General features: G+C 39.2%; 1 protein-coding gene across 2 annotated transcripts in view; it reads left to right on the forward strand.

Annotated features, from left to right (window-relative positions):
* Positions 1 to 17,329, forward strand: part of METTL24 (methyltransferase like 24) — a 44,698-nt gene extending 27,369 nt beyond the window's left edge. The window contains exons 4-5 of one of the 2 annotated variants that reach the window (XM_072141791.1): positions 8,603 to 8,831; positions 15,781 to 17,325. In XM_072141791.1, the coding sequence (XP_071997892.1) occupies positions 8,603 to 8,831; positions 15,781 to 16,095 (544 nt within the window). In that variant the 3' untranslated portion in view covers positions 16,096 to 17,325. Of the gene's footprint in view, positions 1 to 8,602; positions 8,832 to 15,780 lie in introns of both variants that reach the window. The other variant, XM_072141792.1, reaches the window with a different exon arrangement.
* The last annotated feature ends 4,889 nt before the right edge of the window (positions 17,330 to 22,218 follow it).

A 22,218-nucleotide genomic window follows, 5' to 3' on the forward strand; every position in this document is an offset into this window, starting at 1 on the left:
CACTGAAAAGAACAACTTTTCACACAAAAAATAAGCTCACAACCAGCTCCGTCAATCAAAAAATACTATAGTTATGCCGCTATAAAAATGGCAATACTAAAACAAATGCAATTTTTTCTATTCTAGTTTTCCTTCAATAAAATTGGACAAATATAAACAAAACTATATAAATGAGGTATCGCCGTAATCGTAGTGATCCGTAGAATAAAGATAATATATTATTGTTATGCTACAGTGAACACCCCCCAAAAAAATGCTAAAAATCCAAAACAAGAATTGATGATTTCATTTTCCTCCACACGTAAAAAGTTAATAAACTAAAAACCCACTAAAGTGCATCTCGTCCCGCAAAAAATAAGCCCTTATTTGTCTAAATTGCTTAAAAAATAAATAAAGATTGTATAGGCCAGTGATGGCAAACCTTTTAGAGACCGAGTGCCCAAAATACAACAAAGACCGGCTTATTTATCACAAAGTGCCAACACAGAAATTTAATTTGTGATTTATACTCCCTTCTCTGTCACAGTTTTCATTGATACCAGCGCCCAGAGGACACCAATAAAGCAGAAAATAGTCCCAGGTACAGCTGTCACTTTAAAATAGCTCTGTGCACAGTAAGTACTGGGCTGTCTGGGACTACAGGAAGATACTTGGAGTCATCTCTGGTGATGGCCTGAGTGCCCACAGAAAGGGCTCTGAGTGCCACCTCTGGCACCAGTGCCATAGGTTAGCCATCACTGGTATAGGCCATTCCCAACGCGCATTGTCATAGAACGGTGCGGCAGGTAGTGACTTGCCAACACTGTTCAGACACAGTGATCGGGGCAAGATGGCGGCTGTTCCTGACAGCCATCCATCCTGCCCCATGGACCAGAAGGGTTACGTCCCCCCCACACCCCCAGTTCATGATCGCTGCTATTGGCTCATCAATTCAGACCAGCCAATAGAAGCGAATTTACTTATGACGTCAGTAATGCCGGTCACCATGTCTATAGACACGGTGATCGGGACAGGGTGGCGGCTGTTCCTGACAGCCACCAATTTTGCCTTGCGGTCCAGAAGGGTTTTGCTGCCCCCCTCTGTCCATGTTTGCCACTATTGGCTGGTCGATTTGGTCCAGCCAAAAGCAGCAATATTCGTCACAATGGGCATCGCTAGGGTGAATAAGAGCAACACTTGGCGATAATTTCCCTACGGAAAACGAAGATATGGTACAAAAAAGCTGGCCGTGCACATTGTACAGATTACGCTGTACAACTCTTACGTGCTGTTCCAATGTGCATGTCCTGCCGTATCATTTCTCCGTTTTCAAGAGGAAGGTATTAGGAAACTAATATTGGGACAAGAAGGACGGGGCCCCAGTACCTCTGGTTTAGATGTTCCAGGACAGCATTTTCCCGGTGAATTCTGCTGCTTCTAAAGGTAGGACTCAATAAAGAGTCTGTTCCAAAAGAGGAGTTAGGATGGACACTATGTACTAAGAGACCCACGACACCTCCAGAGTGACAAAAGTTTAGTTGGTCCCTTGGTATATTCTACCTCCTTATACGCAACACATTCACAATCCACGCCCAAGCTGTTGTGAATTCATTTAGGTAAAATGAATAATTGTAACAACTGTTATGTCCCGTTGCTCCCTATACCCCTCCATTATTTCATAAGGGGCGCCACATAACGGCACTGAACTTTCCAGAAATAATTGCAATTTCCATCTTGGACTCCGTTGCACATCATATTTGGAAACCACCTATATGTTCAAAATGCTCATTTCACCATGTGTATTACCCTACACCACATATTACACCTTGCTAAATTCCCCAAGGGGTGAACATTCAACAATTGGGGTCACTTTTCAGGTTTTCCTCTGTTTTGGTACCACTACGGCTCTCCAAATGTATCCTGACACATGTGAAGGATTTCTGTCAAATTTGGCCACTAAAAGACAAACATCCCTCTTTTCCTCTACTGTGTGCCCATAAAGCATTTTATATGCACATGTGGGGTACTTCTACACTCGGGAGAAATAGTTTTACACCTTTTTCGGGGTTATTTAATATATTATCCCTTGTGGCTTACAAAAATTAGGGGTAAAGTGACATTTATAGGAAAATGTTGACCTTTTTAATGTTTAGTGCCTAATTGGATCATTCACCTGTAGGGGCAAATACATATATAACACATTGCAAAATTCTCTAAGGGGTGTGTGTTCAAAAATTAGGGTCACTTTTTGGATTCTTATCTGTTTTATACCACTAGGGTTCTCCAAATGCATGTCAAACATTTCTGTCAAATTTGGCTTCTAAAAGGCAAACATCCCCCATCCCTTTTACTGTGCGCCCATACAAAATTTTATATACACATGTGGGGTACTTCTACACTCGAGAGAAATAGGTTTACACATTTTGGGGGGTTATTACATATTTTTATCCCTTGTGGCTATAAAAAATTAGGGGTACAATGACCTTAAATAGGAAAAAGGTGAAAATTTTCTTATAAAGTCCTAATGAAATCAAACAACTTTACGGACAAATACACATATTACACCTTGCTAAATTCTCTAAGGGGTGTACTTTCCAAAATGGTGATACTTGTTGGGGTTCTGCTCTGTTTTGGTACCACTACAGCTCTCTAAATGCATCCTGACACATGTAAAGGATGTCTGTCAAATTTGGCTTCTAATAGGACAACGCCCCTCTTTCCCTTCTGAGCTTCACTGCGTACCCATACAACATTTTATTTGCATGTTTGGGGCAATTTTATACTCGGGAGAAATGCTAGTACACATTTTTTGGGGTTGTTTTATCTTTAATGCCTTATGGGATACAAAAAATAGCCGTAAAAGTGACTTTTTTGGGAAAATGTTCATATTTTTCCTTTTAGGGACCTAATTGAAGCAAACACCTGTAGGGGAAAATACATATATTACACCTTGCTAAATTCTCCAAAGGGTGCACTTTCCAAAATGGTGACACTTGTTGGGGTTCCCCTCTGTTTTGGTACCACTAGGGCTCTCCAAATGCATCCTGACACATGTAAAGGATGATTGTCAAATCTGGCTTCTAAAAGGCCAACGCCCCTCTTTCCCTTCTGAGCCCTACTGTGTACCCATACAACACTTTATATGAAAAAGTGGTGCAGTTCTGTGCTTAGGAGAAATAGTTCTACACATTTAAGGGGGTTGTTTCATCTTTTATCCCTTGTGGCTTACAAAAATTTGGGGTAAAAGTGACTTTTTTGAGAAAATTTTCACCTTTTTTCCCTTTTGGGGCCTAATTGAATCAAACACCTGTTGGGGCAACTACACAAATTACACCTTGCTAAACTCTCCAAGGGGTTTACTTTCCAAAATGGTGTCTCTTGTTGGGGCTTTCCTCTGTTTTGGTACCATTATGGCTTTCCAAATGCTTCCTGACACATGAAAACTTTTTCAGCCATATTTGCCCTGCAAAAACGAAACAACGCTCTTTCCCTTCCAGGTGCCCCCCTGTGACCGTACAGCAGGGTACAGTGACAAAATGGGTATTTGCATACTCAGGAGGAATTGCCCTCAACAGTGTAAAATGCATTTTCCTTTTTAACCCATTGTGAAGGTGCATATTTTAGTGTTCAATGAATCTATAGTAAGATAAAATTACATTTCTGTAATTTCACTTTCATTTATCTTTCACCCTCATGAAACGCTCATAGGGTTAACAAACTTCCCAAAGGTTGTTTTGAATATTTTGAGGGGTGTAGTTTCTGAAATGGTGTCGTTGGTGGGGGTTTTCTGTCATGTAGGCCTTATAAAGTCACTTCTAATTAAATTGACCCTCCAAAAGTAGGTTTTGATGATTTTCGTGAAAATCTGAAAAATTGCACCTAAAGTTATAAGCCTCCTAACATCCTAAAAAAAGGAAAAGATGTTTGAAAAATGATGCCAAGTTAAAGCAGACATATGGAAAATGTTAGTTATCAAGTTATTTTAGTGATATGACCAACTTTCCAAAAAGTAGAAAATTTTGAATTTGGAAAACATTGTTTTTTTCAAAAATTTTGCCAAATTTCCATTTATTTCATAAATAAATACTAAATATATTGATTAAATTTCTCAACCAACAGGAAGTACAGTGTGTCACGAAAAAACAGTCTCAAAATCAACTGGATATGTTAAAGCGTTCCAAAGTTATAACCACTTAAATAGACACATGTCAGATTTTAAAAAATGGGCCGTGTCAGGAAGGTGAAAAGTGGCTTCAGCGTTAAGGGGTTAAGACTTAAAGCAAACCTGTCACCAGGAATGTCATTTTTAGCTGGTGACTGGTTCCAATAGCCTGTGCTGCTGAATAATTCCAGTAGTTTATAACAGTTTATTTTACATTACTCGTGTGGTGAGTCCCAGGGACCATACCCCTCCTTCTTCTGGCTGCTCAATGCACATGACAGGAAGTGAGGAGGAGGAGGAAGCTGCATGGGTAAGGCTGCATTCACACTACAGTATGGGGGACATCTATATGGCCGACGTATATGCGGCCGATATACGTCCCCCATACACTTCTATGGGCTTGCGGCACCCTACAGGAGCGGTACAGTGCAGCACACGTGCGGCACCGTACCGCTCTGTAGCCCGGGAAAAGATGGGACATGTCCTATCTTTTCCCGTATTACGGCGCTGCGGCCATACATCACTATGGAGAGGGGCGGGTTGAGCTGCGCTCACCTCCTCCTCCTCTCCCCGCGCCGCCGTGTGCCCGCCGTGCTACGGTGCGGCCGGCACACGGCAGTGTGCATGTAGCCTAAGGAGGAGAGGAGACTGACACAGCTGCAACTGAATTTCCACCATTGTGCTCCTGCTAGTTGTTTGATGTTTGGCCCACATTCTACATATATTATACAAGCAGCACTGTACATTCAGAATATAAATTTTAAAATTTTAAAATAAAATGACACCTGTCAGATTTATTACTGCACTCTTAGCAATCATGTTTTTTTTATTGTTCCTTAATATAAAAAATCTGTGTTCTTCTGCATTTTGAAAAAATCTTCTACACTGAAAAGTAGCCCGATTACAGGGGGAGTTGTAATTGTTAGACTCCTGTCACATGTCACTTATATTGCTGCTGCCTCCATTCTACGCACAGCAGGCATTGAGTGCGGTGTATGTAAAAATAGGAGAAAAAACATGAAAATCAGCTTCTGTCTTCTGGGTGCCCTGCAGTCTAAAAGACTTGTGATGTATTGAATCTCAGCCATGCTGTGTGTTGCTATATAATCTATGTAATGTTCTCGTGCTACATTATTATTACATTATTTCAACATACATTACATACCCGCTAGTTGCCAAATGTGCTATTTGTGTGGAAGCCTTACTATGGTGGTGAATAAATGCTGGATTTAGAATCCTGTTGGAATGTTTATGCTGTGGTTCCTTCATGCTGGCAGTTTTTCTAGACATTTGGCAACACTGACTGATTTGACATCTTTTGTATCAGGCCAAATATATATTGTATTAGAATTCCATTAAAATAAGCTTCTAATGTCAGATATGACAGGTGAATGACATGCAAATAAAGCCGAGCTCAACATACAAAAAGATACAGGAACTGGTTCACAAATTCTCTTGCTGCCTAATATTCTTCCACTCTGCACCCAACCAAAGTGAATTTGAAATTCAATGGTACTATTGTAGGCAGTGGAGCCAGGGTCTATTGCGCTGGTGCAAGATTTAGGAAATATAAAGAAGGAAGATGGATGGGACAATACAGGCATCTAACAGATCGGTGAGCCTTGTGGTAGCATGGTAACATTGGTAGCATTGTCCATACTGTAAGACTCTTGAATGTGAATCCCTACAGAGAAATATACTGTATTTCACTGATTTATATATTTTTTTACAAGTGCACATTTAGTTCATGGTTCTTTGGTGCACTCACGGGCCATAGCTATAAAGGTGATTTCACTGTTTAATGTTCCCATGACAATGGAACAAAATACTACATGAGTTTCTCTATACAACATGGGTTATCTGAAGGGGCAAAGCACAGTGTATGATGTTGTGTCACTAGGCTCTGTACTTCATAGCAACTCCAATCACAGTTTACAGTGCACATTTCTCCAACTATTAGAAACACATGTCTTATTTGAGCTTTCCGATTTGCACTAGATAAAAAGCTGTTTCAGGGCCATAGTTGTTGTACAAAGTTCTAGTTAAAGGTGTGTTCACATTTCAGAAAATAAATGTTATTGTTTCTTTGATGAAATGTTATACAATAGTTGTTGTACAAAGTTCTAGTTAAAGGTGTGTTCACATTTCAGAAAATAAATCTTATTGTTTCTTTGATGAAATGTTATACAATTCTCAATATACTGCTGTGTCAATCAGCGTTGTCGGGTTGGTAAGCCAACCTCCGACTCTTCAGTTTCCCTAACTCATAAATGTGGCATGTTTAAGTGATACATTTACAGTAATAATAAGGCTTTTTATCACCATTATGATACAATGACCAAGTTATTTAGGTAGAATAAAAAAATATTTATTGAAATACCAATTTCTAACTATAACTTATATAATGTGGAAAAAAAAACAGTTTTCAACAAAAATGTACGAATAATTTAGTGAGTCTTTGAATTTGTTCTTAGAAACAGTATTGCATCCATCAGACTTTCCTTCATAGATGATCTTAATCTAACCTAATTATTTTAAAGGAAACCTACCATTTCATTTCATACATTATGAACCAAACATACCTTGAGAATGCTGTAGCTACACTGATGCAGGATCGTATCTTGGTTAATCCCTGAGTGGTTTTGCAGAAAAAACTATTATAACATTCATTGGGAAAGCTGGGTCAGGCTGGCTGTCTACGTAAACACATTGATGCATGACTAATCAACCTGAGCTGGATCACTCATACACAGCAACTGGGAAATGGTGCAGCAATTGATTATGCTACCTTCAGGCACAACCCAATGATTACATCATCCTGGGGTGCAGTGAATAACTAATGTGCTAGGTGAAGTGCTGAAGCTGCCATAGAAGCCAGAGAGCTTCATTATCATAATTTTATAGTTGTTTTATCAGCAAAGCCACTCAGCACAGGGATAAACCAATATATGATCCTGCATCAGTGAAGTTACAGCATTCTCAAGGTATGTTTACATCATAACGCATCAAATCAAATGGTAGAATTCCTTTAAGTCTAGAGAATGTTCAGTCACATTCATCTCAACTAAAAGTATTCAAACATGAGCTCAGAGAAAAAGCAAACTAAAATGTAAAGCAGAATGCAGAGAGATTATACACTGGACTATTGATCTATGCACTGTTTATTGAAACTTTAGTTATGCTAAGTATTTCCCTTATCCTGATTTTCTGGTCACTCTACTGCTTATATGAGTGCAAGAATTGCCAGTGCCTGTTTACTGTGATCTTTAGGGGAGGAGCTTCACTACTGTGCATCCACATTCATCTCGACTAATAGGCTACATCCTTTGGTCTGGAATAGTATTTATAGACATTTATAGGACATTCCATAATTTCCCATAATTCTGATTAAAAGAATATTCAGCACATACTGCAGTGAACCAACTAATTGGTTCAAAAATGGTTATATATTTTTGAGTCACATCGGTCCATTTTATTCCGAATTCAACTTTGATCACATAAAAATGGTCACCGACTCAAACTACGAAGCCCTAGTTTCAATTCTTTACGGTTTTCTAGATCTCTTATTAATGCTGTGTGCCTTCACTAGGGACCCTGTCACCTGATTTATCTTAGAGCTACAATCAAAGGTATACCGGGAGTGGCAGGGCTCCACAGCAGATTTCTGAATACGGCCCACCTTTAAAAATATGCATATTTATATGCTTACACATGTGAATTACATTCACACAGTATAAACACATCATATATACATACAGCATATACACATCACATTTACACACATACATACAATACCATAAACAGACATACAGCGTATACAAACACATACAAATGCAGTATATACAAAGAGCATTTTCACATCCAATACACACCCAGTATCCTTGATGCCAGGGCCTCCTGACACTGTGGGCTCCATAGCTGTTGTCTGTAAGTATGGTTCATATATAAGGCGCATCTTTAATTTCTAAGAAAATCAAAGGATTTTTTGTGTGCCTTATAGTCCAAGAAATACGGTATATAGAAGAAGATATAAAGTCTGGCTGCGTCCAGGAAACTGTTGGTACATTGCATGTTCTTGCTGCTCTTTTTCTTTTGCTCTAGTGTCTTTACTCTAAAATGTTAAAATGTAAGGCTCCGTTTTTCTTTGCCTTAATAAAAAAAAAGTTCTTATAAAAAAAAAAAAAAGAAGTTTGTATAACTAATAATAAAAATCTATTTATATAGCGCCATCAAATTCCGCAGAACTTTACAAATCATCGGGGACATATACAAATATAATATTACATTACAGAGTACAAACAGTAGTATAACTATAAATATTTTACTACTGCTCCTCTGTGTATTCATCTTTAATAGTACAGTGCAGTTACAGCACAAATGTATCTAACATTTTTAAAACTAGATTTTAGGATGTGTATAATATTCCATCATTAACCGCAATACAACTGAAAATATTTTCAGATTAGGTGAAGATGCCAACATATTTGAACTCAATATGGCTTCTGAAGGATGTGAAGTCCATCGCTTTGATCCGAGCATCCCATCAGCTTACATCCATGAAGCAGAGCGACTCTGGCATCATCGTTTGTCTGTCGATTGGAGAGATCCCAACCCCGCTATAGCTCCTCATAGATTGCATAGTAATACTAAGAAGCTGAAGACTATTCTGAATGAGTTTGGACATTGGAAGGTATGACATAAATATCTATTTCTATCTTACCTTGTCTTTATTGAAATATTTGTAGTATAATTATGTGTGACTATTTATTATGTCACTTTGCTTTTACTTAATCTGAGTTAACCACTGTATTCCTATCCAGCGACACTATAAAAAACATAATGGGGCTTATTTACTAAGGGTCCCGCGGCCGCATTTCCATCGGGTTTTCCAACCTTTCAGGGATCGCGCCGGCGGGACAGTGATTTAGAAGAGCATTGTGTCACACGCGACTGTATTTCATGTGACACAAATCGGTGGCAGGCCATCGGACGATCTTGGACAAACCGCAGGATTTAACTTTAAAATTGTGTCGCAAACCAAGCACTTACATGCACCAGGAAGAAGAAGGTGAACTTCGGCGGAACTGAGCGGGGAGCGACACATGCAGGATATCGGGCGCACGCTCATAGTGAATCGCGGCACAATCTATGTTCGTCGGACATTCTGGATCTGGGATCGCAACGTAGATAGACCTTGGACATGTGACCTAATAGCTTGGAGGATTAGATAGAGAAGGAAAATATTTTTGAAATATTTAATTAATTGCAATATTACCAGTATGTGGGTTACTTTTATTGGTTAATGGGGTTCTAAAAATCAGCATAATTCATATACAAATGGGTCCTTAAAATGTATAAGCTAATATGTAATTAGTTATTTAAAATTTTGCTCTCCTTAGCAGAAAATACGGTTGATATACAATATAATGAAGAATTAAAATGCTACTGGCCCTTTAGCCCCTTAATGCTCGGCGCCGTACATGTACGGCGCAGAGGTGTGGGGGGTGTGTGAAGAGGGCTCACAGGCTAAGCCCTCTTCATACACAGGTGGGGTTTGTTGCATATTGCAGCAAACCCCCACCGCTAAGAACCGCGGGCAGTGCTTGCGCACCGATCGTGGCTATTAACCCATCCAATGCGTTTAAAAGACGGCGGACCCGAGGCTGTCTGTTATCTGAAGATTAGCTACAATGAGCCAGTGGCCCATTATAATGAATACTGTGCAAAAATGGCATATATGGTAGGAATGATCAGACCATCTAGGGATAATGTACACTAAAAAAGTAGTAAAAAAAGTGGCGCACGGTCCAACTAAGCACTAACACATGGTGCACATTTTTTCTGTCTTGCCAGATACACTGCAGATACGAAACTGGTGCCAAAACTTTATAAATACATGTTCTACCATGTTCCTTCTAATGCGAAGTCATACAGAAAACTGGTGCAAACATTTTAATAAATGTGGGCCACCATCTTTTCTTGCTTTTTGGTAAGCCATTGTATCATAGTTCATTAAATATAGACATTTTTCAGTGCCATCACAATCTTTTATCTATTACATAGACACCACTGTGTTGGGAAGAGGGGGGCTGCCTCCAGCTACCGCATGGATTAAAATCCCACACATATAGTGAGCAGTTCAAGCAGCCATGTGACCACCTGAATCGCCCACACTAATCCACCATTGGTTGATGGCCCGTTTAGAAACAAAGAGGTGGAGGCTCTAGGGCACATGCCCAGGGAGCCCACCCATAATCTGTCCCTGTGCACTCCCCTCATAATTTCTACTTTGTGGGGGGGGATTACCTCTGTAAGGTTTCCATTTGTTTAATAAAGTATTTGTACTCTAAGTATTGTGTTCATTCTTGGTGTGTGTCTCTTGGGTTATACTTTTCCTCTTTTTGTAAAGCTTTAAAGGAAATCAACCACTTAAAAAACAAAAAGCCATCAATGGATGCACACCTGCTCTCCTCTTCATCTTGATCCTGGCGCTTATCTTCACTAAGACATGTCGAGATCACCTAGAAAAGAAACTTATAAATAGCAGCTTGGGATGTCCAGCATTTCGGATTGCTAATTATGCACAATGCTGGGACGTCACGCAAGAGGCGTGAATTAACCTCCCTCTCTAGCATGGGAGAGGAACGTGCAAGGGCGTCCATAATTAGCAGCCCAGAGTGCCAGACATCTCGTCCCCAGCTCCGTGCTGCTAATTATAAGTTTCTTTTGTAGGTGATCCCGACATGTCAAGCTTAGAGAAGATAAGCGTCAGGATCAAGATGAAGAGGAACGGAGGTGAATATCCTTATATATATATATATATATATATATTTTTTTTTTAAGTGGTTGATTTCCTTTAATCTACAAACGGCACAGTACGTAAATGCACAGTACTTTACACATAACATTGCACAAATTTGTGGCAGTGCACATAAAGTGTAATATAAACACTAGTAATAACCTAACCCAAAGCAAATATAAACAACCACAGATCCTATGATGCCTAATCTAATAAAAAAAAGCAGCAAGACCCTCTATCCTTACACGTAAATATATATAAGCTAACTGCAAAACAGTCACATGGGGTTTTAGGAAACACTACAAATAATTCCCTATCCTCATAAACTATGTTTTCTGGATGTGTTTGGTTAGTTTTCTTCATTCTTGCTTTGTTGGATTTTTATTACTGTAATGGTGTGTCTTAGAAGTACTTAGGAGTACTTTATATGAGCTGAGTCTGTATAAGCAAATTAAATTGATGTTTATAGAGGGTGTATTTTTATTGTATTGTTACACTTTTAACTAAATATGATTCAAGTGTCAGAAACAAGAGATTTGACACAGATATGTGACCCATTTCTATGGAGGAGTTTTGTCTTTGTAGGAATAACAATATTAATGGACCCCAGTAAGTTTTAGTTAATAATAATAATCTTTATTTATTTAGCGCCATCAAATTCCGTAGTGCTTTACAGACTTTGCAAACGTCTAACTACTAGGATTTCCTCTATGTCTAATTTGATCAAAGATATATTTATGACAAATCATTGGTTCACTTTCCCCTGCTAAATTTATCTCTTGATGCAACATTAGCATCAAGGACATATGTCAAGTTTTCAGTTAAATGTCTTGTGTTGACATTCTGCTGTAGAGACACTTGTCACAGAAAACGCCCCAACCTCTCAACTAATGTACTGCAAAGGAATCAGCCATGAAAACTGATATTGGGTGGATTTAGTGGGGTTGACCACTTTATTATGATTTTTGTATCATTAGGTAATTTACCAATATAAATGTATTAAATGTTTTGTACCTCTGTCTTAATATGTAAGCCTCCTGTCTTTTACCTCATCATGCAGACATTGTTGTCCATAAAATGGCTGCAGATGGAGGGTCATGTGATCTCTTACTGACCATGAGCAATCGCCCTGCCAGGACCTTATGATTGTATTCGTGTATATAAGATTAAGGTTTTGGCAGAGCGATTAGTCATGACCGCAGATGGAAGGTTGAGTGATCTCCAACTATCCATTTAATGGAAAGGAATGTGTGGCTGATGAGTTGAAAGATGGGAGGCTTTTCTTTACATTTAAAGAAAGGGTTGCAAATCTTTAAATAGATACAGTAGGGAACATTTACTTACCCGTCCTGCGCAATCCCCGAAAGTGCATTGTCCAACCAGAATTCACATCTTCCGCAATTCACTAAGATTATGCACCTGATATCCTGCATCTGTCGCTTCCCCACTCAGGTCCGCCGGAGTTCACCTTCTTCTTCCTGGTGTATGTAAGTGCATTGTCTTGTCATGACATAAATTGAATCTTAAATCCTGCAACTCAGTCCGAATCAGTCGGATCGTCCGGCGGCCTGCCCCCGATTTCTGTTGCGCCACAATCCAATTGAGTGCAAACACAATCCCCAGTTAAATACCTGTCACAGCGGCACAAATCCCGAAAATTTCAAAAAATCTCACTAAAGTGTGATCCGAGGACCCTTAGTAAATAAACCCCAGTAAATTGGTAGATTACCTAATATCCTGCCTCGTCACCTCATGTTTTTTGTAATGTGTGTAAAAATCTGAAAGCAAGTTACTTTGCACTGAAGATTTGCGTGGGTGGGCTCTCTTAAAATCTATAAATTGATAAGTTAGTCATCAGTGAATTTGTAGCAGATTACCCGTGAAATGGGATCCCTGTGTGTCCCCATCTACAGTAAAAAGTCACACACCCCATCACACAATAGCCACATCATTTTAGTCACATCACATACCTTAGTGTACATCATAATAACACATTGTTTGTTCTTTCTAAAAGGCTTCAAATTGTGAATCTGTGCTCTATTTTGTGGACCCTGCACATATCTGCCATGCCCACAGGGCGAAACCTTATCATTTTCAGGCCCTAGTAATGATCTGTGTCCTACCTTGACATACAAGATGCAGTTCATAAAGCATTATCCATGTATCCCCAGGGCAAATTGTAAACCTGGAATTGAATGGCTTGAGAGGAACAGAAAAAAGAAACTAAACTGGAAAGATAAGATTCCCACAATAGCTAGAGGATTACTGTAAAAGACTTAAATTAGCATTTCTATGGGGATGATGAAGACAGGGATAAAAATTTTGTGATTGGTTGTAATTACACATATTAAGGGTGATTTCACATTGGCTTTTTCACTGAACCCGTTTTGGCTTATGGGCACATATAGATTGGCTTTCTCTTCCTGGTTTCAGTGATTTTTTTTTTCCATAAATTTTTTTTTTCTCACTGATGCCTTACTGAACCATTCTTTTCAATCAGCTTTTTTGCACTTCATTTTTTTTCACTGATCAGTGGTCAGTTTAGAACATGTTCTATATGTGTTCAGTGACAACTTTGGATCAGTGGGAAAAAACTGAAGTATGAAAAAGCCCATTGAAAAGAATGGATCAGTAAGGCATCAGTGGTTGTCTCTTCCAGGCTTCAGTGAATTTTCACTGATGCCTTACTGAACCATTCTGTGTGTGTCCATAAGCCAAAATGGGTTCAGTGAAAAATCACTGATATGAAAAAAACCTCCAATGTGAGTCCATCCTTGGGGTAAGGAGTCTAATTTATATTATGTATAGTAAAACGTAGATGCACATAACTATTATTTCCATAAAATTACAATGCAGACTATTCAAAGTGGAATATCCTGTAAAAATGGAAACCTATTTTTTTTACCTTCAGGGCGGGCGCTATGGGTAGGCAAAGTGGGCCTACCCACAAGGGGAGAATCTCTTCTTGCAAATGAATCTTGAATTGTGTTTCTAGGTGCGAGGGATCCAGAGATATTCAGGTTTAAAGTGAGAATATCAGGTGCCATTTTTTTAATGTAAAAATCACTCCCGATGGCAGTTTAACAGTTAATATCTCAATTTTCCTGATACTTAGAAACACAAATTTAGATTCATTTGAAAGAGGAGACTCCCTTCTTTCATTCTTTCATAGGAAAAAAGAAGTGAGGTTCTATATCTCACAGAGCCAGAGATACAGTCCCCTGAATTATCCCCCCTCCAGATTCTTAGCCATCAGGCTACTGGGAGAAACATGCTGCAAGCTGCTGCACCTCACAGATAATGGAAATATTCACTTTATATGTTACTACATTCTGATAAGGAATAAAATCAACTAATGTTTATGTTTTTAACCCTTCTCTATGCAGAACTATCTAAGAATACAGTGGGGGTAATTTACTAAGGGGCCGAATCAGGGTTTGCCGACGGGTTATCCGAAAATTTCCGATTTGCGACGATTTTCCCTGAATTGCCCCGAGATTTTGGCGCATGCGATCGGATTGTGGCACATCGGCGCCGGCATGCACGCGACAGAAATCGGGGGCATGGCCGTACGGAAACCCGACGGATTAGGAAAAATCGCCGCATTTTTTTTAAAAAAGTGTTGCTTGACACGCACTTACCTGAACCCACGATAGGACGGTGACCTCCAGTGCATTCCGATGAACTTCAGCGCAGCAGCGACACCTGGTGGACATCGGGGAAACTACCTTAGTGAATCCCGGCCGGACCCGAATTCTCTGCAGAGAACGCGCCGCTGGATTGCGAATGGACCGGGTAAGTAAAATGCCCCACTCTCTCTCTTATTGCCTTTTATTTCCTGATAGTTTTTTTTTTTTTCGAAAATTGACTGATACAATGAACATTCGATCCTCTTCGCCTAATGTGGCTACATATTAACACCGCGAACCAGAACATGTCCGTGAAGCTATATGTAACACCAAAACACACACATGTTTTGGTATAAAGTTTTTATTTCCCACCATCCTCCATTATTTCCACCTATGTTGTGACATTCTCACTCAAATTCTTATGAAGCGCGGAGGGTTCTGTTATTGTGCGGATAATACAATGGCGACATCTAAACGTGACTTTTATTATCTCATTAGCTTAGTTTATGGATATGTAGTTATGTATTTGGGTTACCATTATGTAAGGAAGCATACAATGGTAGATCTGTGTGACGCTCAGTGCAATTTTCTGCAAAAATTGTTTGGCATCCCCTGTGGATTTAACATTCCCTTTGCTGCATATTTTGGTGAATATACACATGTGGGGTATGTATGATCTCCTCACATCTTGCTGTTTTAGGAAAGTATATTTTCTTTATATAAGTATCTGGATTTGTACATATTTTAGAGGAAATTTTGAATGTTAATTGCCAAATGCATCACCTGGCTATCTGCGTTCAAAATTAGATGCACAGAGCTTGCCAAATCAGTCCCTGTCCCCATGGGGCTCACAATCTAATCAACCTACCAGTATGTTTTGGAGTGTGGGAGGAAACCGGCGGACCCAGAGGAAACCCACACAAATACAGAGAGAACATATAAACTCTTTGCAGATGTTGACCAGTGCTGCGAGACTGTAGTGCTAACCACTGAGCCACTGTGCTGCCCAGCAATCATCTATCTCCTATAAAATCCCATATTACAGTTTGTTTTGTCATACTAAAGGGAGCCTCTTGCTGACTGTGACTGGTCATAAAATAGTTTTATTTTGGGGCCCCACTTTGTTTAGAACCGGCCCTGTTTACTTTGTGTTCATATTTCTATGATTGCAGATAAAGTGACATGCCTTTACAAAATGTGATTACTTTCAGATTGATGTCCTTAAAGCAGACATGGAAAGCGCCGAGTGGAAGATCCTGGAAAATCTCATCCTGGAGGGAATCATTGAACAGATTGGACAGCTTGTTTTGGAGATCCATCTCCACTGGCCTGGGTTTGAGGTCAGTGGAAATGACAGCAGCGTTGTCAGATTCTGGTACAGTCTATTTAAAGAGCTGGAACACAAAGACTTCAAACTTTTCTACACATACAAGGACTTGTCGAAACCACAAATGTTCCTTAAAAAGAATATCCTCAATGCAAGCAGCTGCTATACACTGAGCTGGGTAAATACCAGGTGGACATGACACAAAGATATCTGATGACTTTAACACAATGAAAGTTGCTTCTAATTTGCTGCTTAATGAAGTAAATGAGAATTGAGGCTTCTTTTATGCTTTACAATGTTATCGGCTAACTTGTACAATAAATTTTTTACATTTTGTTTTTTAATATAAGTTAAGTATTTCTATTAAATTAAAGGGAACATGTCACCATGAAATGGCAGTGTAATTTACAGCATGTCATAAAACATCAGGACCTTAGCAGGTTTGGCAAGGATATATTGTATTGTGGGCAAGGGTTCTGCATAATTCTACATTTAAATCTTTGCTCTTTCTGGATCCACCATATACTGTGAAGGGATGCCTCCGTCTTCTCATTTGCATCTAAGGATACATTCTGCTTTCCTGATGTATACGCTGATCATATCCATAAAACAAGATGTAAATTTAGACTTATTGAGACTAAAACTGTATTCTTAAGAATAGTTATTCATCTAAAAGCATATATAAGGAGAGCACATGTAATGTCTACTGTTTCAATTTCATCACAACACACAGCTGCCCTCTGGAGGCTATACAAAAGCAGCACCTGGATACCAATTTATCCAAAAATAAGATCAATGCAATTTTATTAGAAAGGGTATAATTATTGTCTCTAAAAATGACTGCAATAATGAAGATTTGTTAAGTATTTAAAGCAATTAACCGGTTTTGTTATTGAGGACTGTACGTTATAGTATTATGTTCTACAGGTGCATCTCAATAAATAACAATATCAGCAAAAAGTTAGTTTTATTTTTCAAAAAGTGAAACATATATAAAATATAGGGTCATCACAAGTAGAACTTTTTCAATTGTTTGTTTATGTTGATGATTATGGCTTACAGCCAAGGAAAATCTAAGTCGTTATCTCAAAAAAATGTGGATATTATAAAAGACCAAATGTAAAAAAAAATTTAATACAGAATTGTTGTCCAAATGAAAAATAACTGCACTCAATACTTAGTCAGGGCTCATTTTTTTATGAATGATGATGCAATCAGCTGATGGCACTGCAGAGGTGTTATGGAAGGCTGGGTTACTTTGAGCTTTCAGTTGTCTGTATTGTTGGGTATCTCTCATCTTCCTCTTGACAATAACCCGATAGACAATCTATGGGGTAAAGGGAACCTACCACCCTGATTCTACCTATAAAGGTAGAAGGGGTGGTAGGTGGATGGATGAGACGTGAGGATAGCCCTTTTGTGGGCTAATCCTCACGTCCCGGGTGTCTTTTAGAAAACTTTATTGCATGTATATGCAAATTTTTTTATGCGGCTACTGGGGCGTGGAGTAGCCGCGACTAGTAGCCTCATGTCCGGCTACTCCACGCCCCAGTAGCCGCATGAAAAAAATTTGCATATACATGTAATAAAGTTTTCTAAAAGACACCCGGGACGTGAGGATTAGCCCAAAAAAGGGCTATCCTCACGTCCCATTCATCCACCTACCACCCCTTCTACCTTTTATAGATGGAATCGGGGTGGTAGGTGCCCTTTAAGTTCAGACGAGTTTGCTGGCCAATCAAGCACAGTGATTCTATGGTTATTTAATCAAGTATTGGTATTTTTGGCATTGTGGACAGGTGCCAAGTCCTGCTGGAAAATGATAATTCCATCTCCAAAAGTCTTATCAGCAAAGGGAAGGTGGCTGCTGTGACTTTGGCCTTAATAAAACACAGAGGACCTACATCTAGGCCAGTAGATGGGAAGGCTAACTACCCACAGGAAAGAATTTCTCATTAAACGAACATTAAGATACTGTTCTATTAGAGACTATTTGATAGAAGTCTGTCTTATAGTTCTATTTGAATTGTGTAACATATGTATAAAGAAGAATTTATAAAGAAAAAAAGAGGCTAATGTCTTGTCTTTTAATGATATGGATCCTGTAAGAGATTTTATCCAGGGCTCGAACAACCCTCCCTCAGTTGTAAGTTGATTAACAAATGAATTGTTACAGGGGAGAATAAGATGGCTGGCAGTACCAGGATGACAGAGTATAACAGAAGACACTCAAGGTCGTACCTGTACTCAGTCACACTATATGCCAGGCGCGCAGGTGATAGAATACTAAAATGCTAACGGTTAGCTTGAATATACTTTGAGAACCTCCCAGAAACTCCCCTAGACTATTTTTCAAAAATAATGCTGACAGGCAAGTTTCATTTCTCTGAAAAGCACTGCTCTCCAGGGAACAGAAACCTATCACTACCCCACCCACAAATGTACTGTGAAAGTTCCTCAGAAGTCAAAACATGACCTTCAAGTAGAAGCTACAACAAGATAGAGGATGCAAGGACAAACTTTCTCCAGGCAGATTGCACAAGATGGTGGCTGAATCATGAGATAGATGACAAGATGGCATCTGGAGAAAAATATGATATTCATCACACTCCTCAAACCATCACTGATTGTGGAAACCTTACACTAGACCTCAAGCAGCTTGTAATGTGTGCCTCCCCACTCAGCCTCACGATTCTGGGACCTAGATTTCCAAAAACATGCAGTTATTTATGCAAAAGGAGCCAGTCCAAGTATTGAGTGCATTTACTTTACATACTTTTCAGTTGACCTACATTTGTGTTACAAAATTTAGATTTCCAGTTGGTCTTCCATAATTTAATTTTCTGAGATTACTTTTGAGGTTTCCTTGGCTGTAGGCCATATTCATTACATATTCATGTTCACTGTGTTTGTAATGACTCTATATAATATGAGTTTAATTTTTAGAATTTTATTACTGAAAAAAAAAACTTTTCTCTGATATTTTAAATTATTGAGATGTATATGATTTAAGGAAAAAAGTTGCCCTGTTTATAACAGTTTAGTGCCAAAAGATGCCAAAAACGTATACTTCCTCAAGACAGACATAAATGCCAGAAAAAAAACTTTTATTTGGAATAAGTTTTCATATTGAAGTCTATAGGTATATGATAGTATGCATAGAGTAATATTAAGAAAGGTATATGTCTCATGCAGGGTAAGCATGCATTTGAAGGATTTCATTTAAAATGTAATTAGTGGTGTGCATGGGAACCAAAATTTCAATCATACTAGCATAGAATAATACACAAAAAACCCACAAAGTATTTCTTTGGAATCACATATTTGGATTCTTTTGGGCCATGTACATACTATTGGGTTGCTTTATAAAGACAAACAATGAGCAATGGAATCAGAGCTGTTATTCATTCCTTTTCTCTCCGCTTTTTTTTAATCTGTCTAGGAGGAATGTGTTGAATAAGGCCAGGCTACAGTTGGCAATGCAGTAACACAGCTGGATTGTGTTGGTTAACTATTTGTTTAATTTGTATGTATTTATAATTTGTTTATTGAGAAGGAATATGCAGAATACTTGATTTTGGAAATTTCAATTATTTGTAAGGATTTGCAAAAAATAAAATAAAATAAAATACAATTTACCAAAAATTCTGATGAGCATTTTAAAATGTTATTGCTGAGCCAAAGAAAACTGAAGTTACCGTTTCTCAGAATTTGTGCACATAGCACCCAACCATCCAGGATTCTGCTGGACATTCACGGTTTTTCGGCTTTGTCCCAAGCGGTTGGGAGAAATGTCCTGTGGTATCCCCCTCCTTCTGGTCCCTGGCCCAAGACTAGGAAGAGGGATCAGCTCCTGCTGCCTCCATCTCTTTAGCAGAGATTTGAGGAGATAGCTCCTCCCCTATCTGGCCCTGCTTCATCCTGCAAGTCATCTCAGAGCCTCAGAAGAGAAGCAGGACTGTGGAGGAATGATAGAAGGGTAAATAACAAAGTTTTTGTTTTGTATAATACCCAGGAATAGGGAGAATGGAGGATAGGAAGTCCCAATATGAGGGAGGATGGAGGACCAGGGACCACAATGGGAAAAGGAGGATGGAGAACAAGGGGCCACAATAGGAGGGAGGACGGAGAACAGGAGGGTACAATAATATATGTACAGGCGGTCCCCTACTTAAGGACACCCGACTTACAGACGACCCATAGTTAAAGGCGGACCCCTCTGCCCCCTGTGACCTCCAGTGAAGCTTTCAGAATGCTTTACTATAGTCCCAGACTGCAATGATCAGCTGTAAGGTGTCTGTAATGAAGCTTTATTGATAATCCTTGTCCAATTACAGCAAAAAAATTTGAAACTCCAATTGTCACTGGGGAAATTTTTTTTTTTGTTTGAATCTACCATTATAAAATATACAATTCCGACTTACATACAAATTCAACTTAAGAACAAAACTACAGACCCTATCTTGTATGTAACCCGGGGACTGCCTGTATAAAGAAATATTTATAAAGAAAAAAATCTGCAATTCTGTATTTTAATGACATGGCTCCTGTTAGAGATTTTATCCAGGGCACGAACAACCCTCCCTCAGTTGTAAGGTGAGCGCACACCTGCGTGAACAGATGTGAGCTGCAAGCCGGCTAGCTCATGGCTGCCATTTGTGGACGTTAGGAGCGTTAGTTCTATATAATGATCTAGAATCAGCACAAAACTGTGAATTATGGAGATATACTGAGGAAAAAAAACGATAATAAAAAGCATTTGGGCAACATCAAATGTAACAGCAGAAGACAGTTTGCATGTGCTTCTCTTTCAAGCATCCCCTTCTCAGTCCATATACTGTTTGATTCTGCAGTGAGCAGAGTTTATCTTGGGACACCAAGACTGATTCAAAATAGACTTCCAAACTAATACTAATTTGGGAGAGGTAGGATTGCATCATTTTTGAGGGTGGCAGATCACCGTAAATCCATTTGACAGACAGTGGGGCATCACAGCGCGCCTGTGTGCACCACTCAACATGGCTGCCGGTGGAAGAAGAGGACAAGGAGCTGCAGGGGAGCGCTGGGGGCAAGTACCAGGTTTATTATTTTTGTGGGTGTCATGGCTGTATATACTACTGGGTGGAAGCTGTGTATAGTAAGGAGAGGTTGTATATACTAGGGGGAAAGCCATGTGTACTTGGGGAGGCTGTATATAATTTAGTTTGGGAGTGTATGTATATGGTGGCGGTTATAAATAGGGGAACTGTACATAAATGAATCAGGTATTTTTATAAATTAGGAAGGTGCTATAGTACATATAATACATTATGGGTGCTGTAGATAGTATAATATATTCGGGGGACTATATAAAGGATGTTTTATATGGGGAATAGTGTGTTGAGGATAATATATATTTAGGAACACGCTCGATTATAGTGTGAGTGTGGAGACATTTGACTGAATTCAGCAGAGATAAATCATGGACAGGAGAAATTATGAAGTCCTCTTCCCGATTCGGCAGTTAATCACATGTCACTAATATCTTGTGTCACTGACTTACTACTAGTGTTGTAGGGTTTTATCATTGATGGGGGTTGGGGGAGGGCATTTTCAATTTTCACCTCAGGCAGCAAAAAGGCTAGAATCAGACATGGAGCGAGGGGAGGGGGAAAGAAGTCTGATAAGTAGAGCAGGAAGTTTTCATATATTTCCTTTTCTTTAAACTAAAGTTTAAATTTTTTTTCAAAATATGTAGCATTTAAGTGTGAACCTCCAGAGGTCAGGAACTTATACAGAATGCTGACTATGAACATTTCTGGGGCAGTGGTGGCATTCAGCAATCTCTGTGGGCACTTGGGTAGTCACCCGAGCACAGAGTTCGTCAGACAGGTTTAGTGATTCAAGGCATCCTGTAGTCTTGGGTAGCCACTGGGCTTCCTGGGACTGAAAGGGGGAGCAAGGAAGCGTGGACAGGTCTAGATTCTTCCTGTTCATGGCGACCCTGGAGGGAAGCTACCATGATAACCCAGATTTCTCCTTGTTCTTTCAAAAGTAATAATGTCCTCAAGATGCCAATACAGTTTAAAGTTATGACAGAGCACAGAGCAATAAGTTACTGATTAAATTGCAGTGTCGGCACTTTGCGATAAATGGGTTTTTGGTTGTAGTTTTGACACTCTGCCTCTAAAAAGTCCATCGCAGTTCTAGAGTGTATCCCACTGTGACAACACAAAAGCATTAATTGACCTACTGGTGATTGTAAACCACACTTTACAAAATAATGTTCTGCTGCAGCTTGATGGGCACATCAGAGACTTCACTGTAGAATTGCATAGATTAT

This window comes from Engystomops pustulosus, chromosome 3, assembly GCF_040894005.1.
Source record: "Engystomops pustulosus chromosome 3, aEngPut4.maternal, whole genome shotgun sequence".
Classification (NCBI taxonomy): Eukaryota; Metazoa; Chordata; class Amphibia; order Anura; family Leptodactylidae; genus Engystomops; species Engystomops pustulosus.